General features: G+C 38.9%; 1 protein-coding gene across 1 annotated transcript in view; it reads right to left on the bottom strand.

Annotated features, from left to right (window-relative positions):
* LOC109964593 (sodium-dependent multivitamin transporter-like) overlaps positions 1-2057 on the bottom strand; it is a 10515-nt gene extending 8458 nt beyond the window's left edge. The window contains 4 exon segments of the mRNA XM_020607992.1: positions 704-844; positions 1272-1426; positions 1826-1893; positions 1987-2057. Of these exon segments, the coding sequence (XP_020463648.1) occupies positions 704-844; positions 1272-1426; positions 1826-1893; positions 1987-2029 (407 nt within the window). The 5' untranslated portion in view covers positions 2030-2057.
* Positions 2058-2362: the final 305 nt, after the last annotated feature.

Genomic DNA, 2362 nt, shown 5'->3' with positions numbered 1-2362 from the left:
ATGGGGTAGGACTAGATAAGTCTAACTTCTTCCTACTCCGTTCAAGCATGTACTAGGTATAAGCAAATTGATAATGCATTTGTGGATATGTGTGAAATTATGTGTGTTGACATATTGACTGTCTTTACATGTTTGAAAGAATAAATAAAATCAAATCAAATCAAATCAAGGAATTCATTTATCATTGCCAACCTACAGAAGAAATTTAGGGCCACTGTATAAAATGTATTTGAGGTCTGACTTTAAACTTTGATGGTCCTAATCCTCTTCCACAGCCACCAGTTTGAAAATGAAAAATAAATATTTGCATTAACTGCGTATTACAGTCACTGAATCACAAGTAATATACACTCAAGATGTACCGAAAGTACACAGACAGAAAATGTGTCCAACACTCTCAATACCTTTTCCCCTCATCCTTTGAATGAGCACTCTGAGATCAAGCCCTGGATGAATGTTGGTCCACTGTATGAATGTTGCCACCCCCTGGTGTCTTGTGTGAATTATGGCAACTTGACTACTTGGATGAAATAATTGCTGTGTTGGTGTCTTTGGACTCCTTGACTTTCCTTCACCCTTTGTTGTGTTATGAATTGCTTTTCAAATGCATTTCCAGCCTGAGTTCACTGTGAAAACTTTCATACCAAGATGACAATCTACACTATAAATCTAAAGAGACACAGACAATCTGAAGTCTGTGTACCTGACAGCGTCTTTCTCTGTGCGTGAGCTGAGATATCTCTGGACCTGAGTCTGGTTCACTCCGTACAGGGACATCATGAGAAAGACCCCACCAACAGCCAGGGTCCAGAAGGTGTGTCTCTCTGTAGGATCTGGGTTCAAGCTGAACACAAGAGAGAGATGCAGTAGAGAGTTGATAGTTTAACCTTATCGGGAAAATCTTAAGTAGAGATGCATCGATCGATTGGAAATGGCCGGTTTTCAGTTTGGCCTAATGTTTTCTAGTGCTGTTAACAAGACCCTACACTATCCTACACTATATGTTCAAGTCCAGAAGGCAAATTCTGACAACATGTAAATAACTTTCCTTCCTCTTCAATATGATCGGCAATAGAAAGTAAATGGCAGTTTACATACACCACATATAGAACTACAATCTACAGTAAACCAAAGGAAAATCTTCTGAGAATAAAATCAAGGATTAATGTTGGAGTTTGTATAACTAATCTCCACTTTACTAAACTGCAGCATCATGATGCATCTGTGTACACCTTTTGTTGGTAATTCACCTAAAAAGAGTTTGGACTTACTCAAGACCTGAGATGCGGTTTCCCTCCCAGACTTTCCTCCAAACTTCGGCTACTCCCCCAGTCCGCTGCACTCCCACCACGATGACAGCCAGTTGCCCTGCAAACATCACAACAGTCTGAAAGACATCTGTCCAGATGACAGCCTTCAGGCCTCCCTGTCATGAACAGACAAGACACATGGGATTAACTCTGACATTTGCTAAAATATTTTTAACTGAACATGCTTGACACATGTTTGAGTAAACAACCCTACTTTATTACATTGTCTAAAATATCCACCTTTCTACAAGTGATTCATGAGCCATTTTTGTAGGATTATCACCTTTCTGGGATCAAATGTGTATAATTTTCGCTGTGGCGACCCCTAAACTGGAAAAGCCGAAAGTGACTTTCTACAAGGATAAAGTCAGTCCTAAGTTATCAAGAGAGCCATCACATCCTGTTGGACTACCCAAAAACAAAAGAATAGAAATCCAAAGAGGAGAGTGAACCGGCCCTGAATGTGCAACGAGCCAGTGAATTAAGCTGCTTGAAAATGACTCTTAGCAACTCACCAATGTTGTGTACAATGTGCACACTAAGCCAGTGACCAGAATTATTCCCCATAATTCAAATCCAGTAACTGAAAGAAAACACAGGAGCACATTTAATCACATTTACTCAAACTTCATGAGACTGTGAAAAAAAATATGACTATAAATATAAATTTTTGTACCCGCATTTAGTGCAAAAGCAGGAGTATACACACAGACTCCCATATAGATAACCTGTAGGTGAGTACATAAAAGACAAATCAGAGACTGTTGACTGTATAAAGGTAAATAAAGATTCTGAGGCAATAAATACAAGCAGATTTTACATTTTTTTTAGGCTTCGTAGTATGGATGAAGTAACCTGTCCAGTAACTTGGTGGATTATCAGGGTGATAGTGACCTTATTAAAGAAACAGCTCAACACTTTAGGAAATAGATTTATTTGCTCTCTTGCTGAGAGTTAAATGATCAGACTGATGTAACTTTCATATCTGTCCATTAAACATGAAGCTGGAGCCAGTTAGCTTAGCTTATCTTAAAGACTGGGAATAGGGAAAG

Source organism: Monopterus albus, unplaced genomic scaffold (genome assembly GCF_001952655.1).
Source record: "Monopterus albus unplaced genomic scaffold, M_albus_1.0 scaffold90.1, whole genome shotgun sequence".
NCBI lineage: Eukaryota > Metazoa > Chordata > Actinopteri > Synbranchiformes > Synbranchidae > Monopterus > Monopterus albus.
Note: the sequence above shows the minus strand (reverse complement) of the source record. Positions and strands in the feature narration are given on the sequence as shown.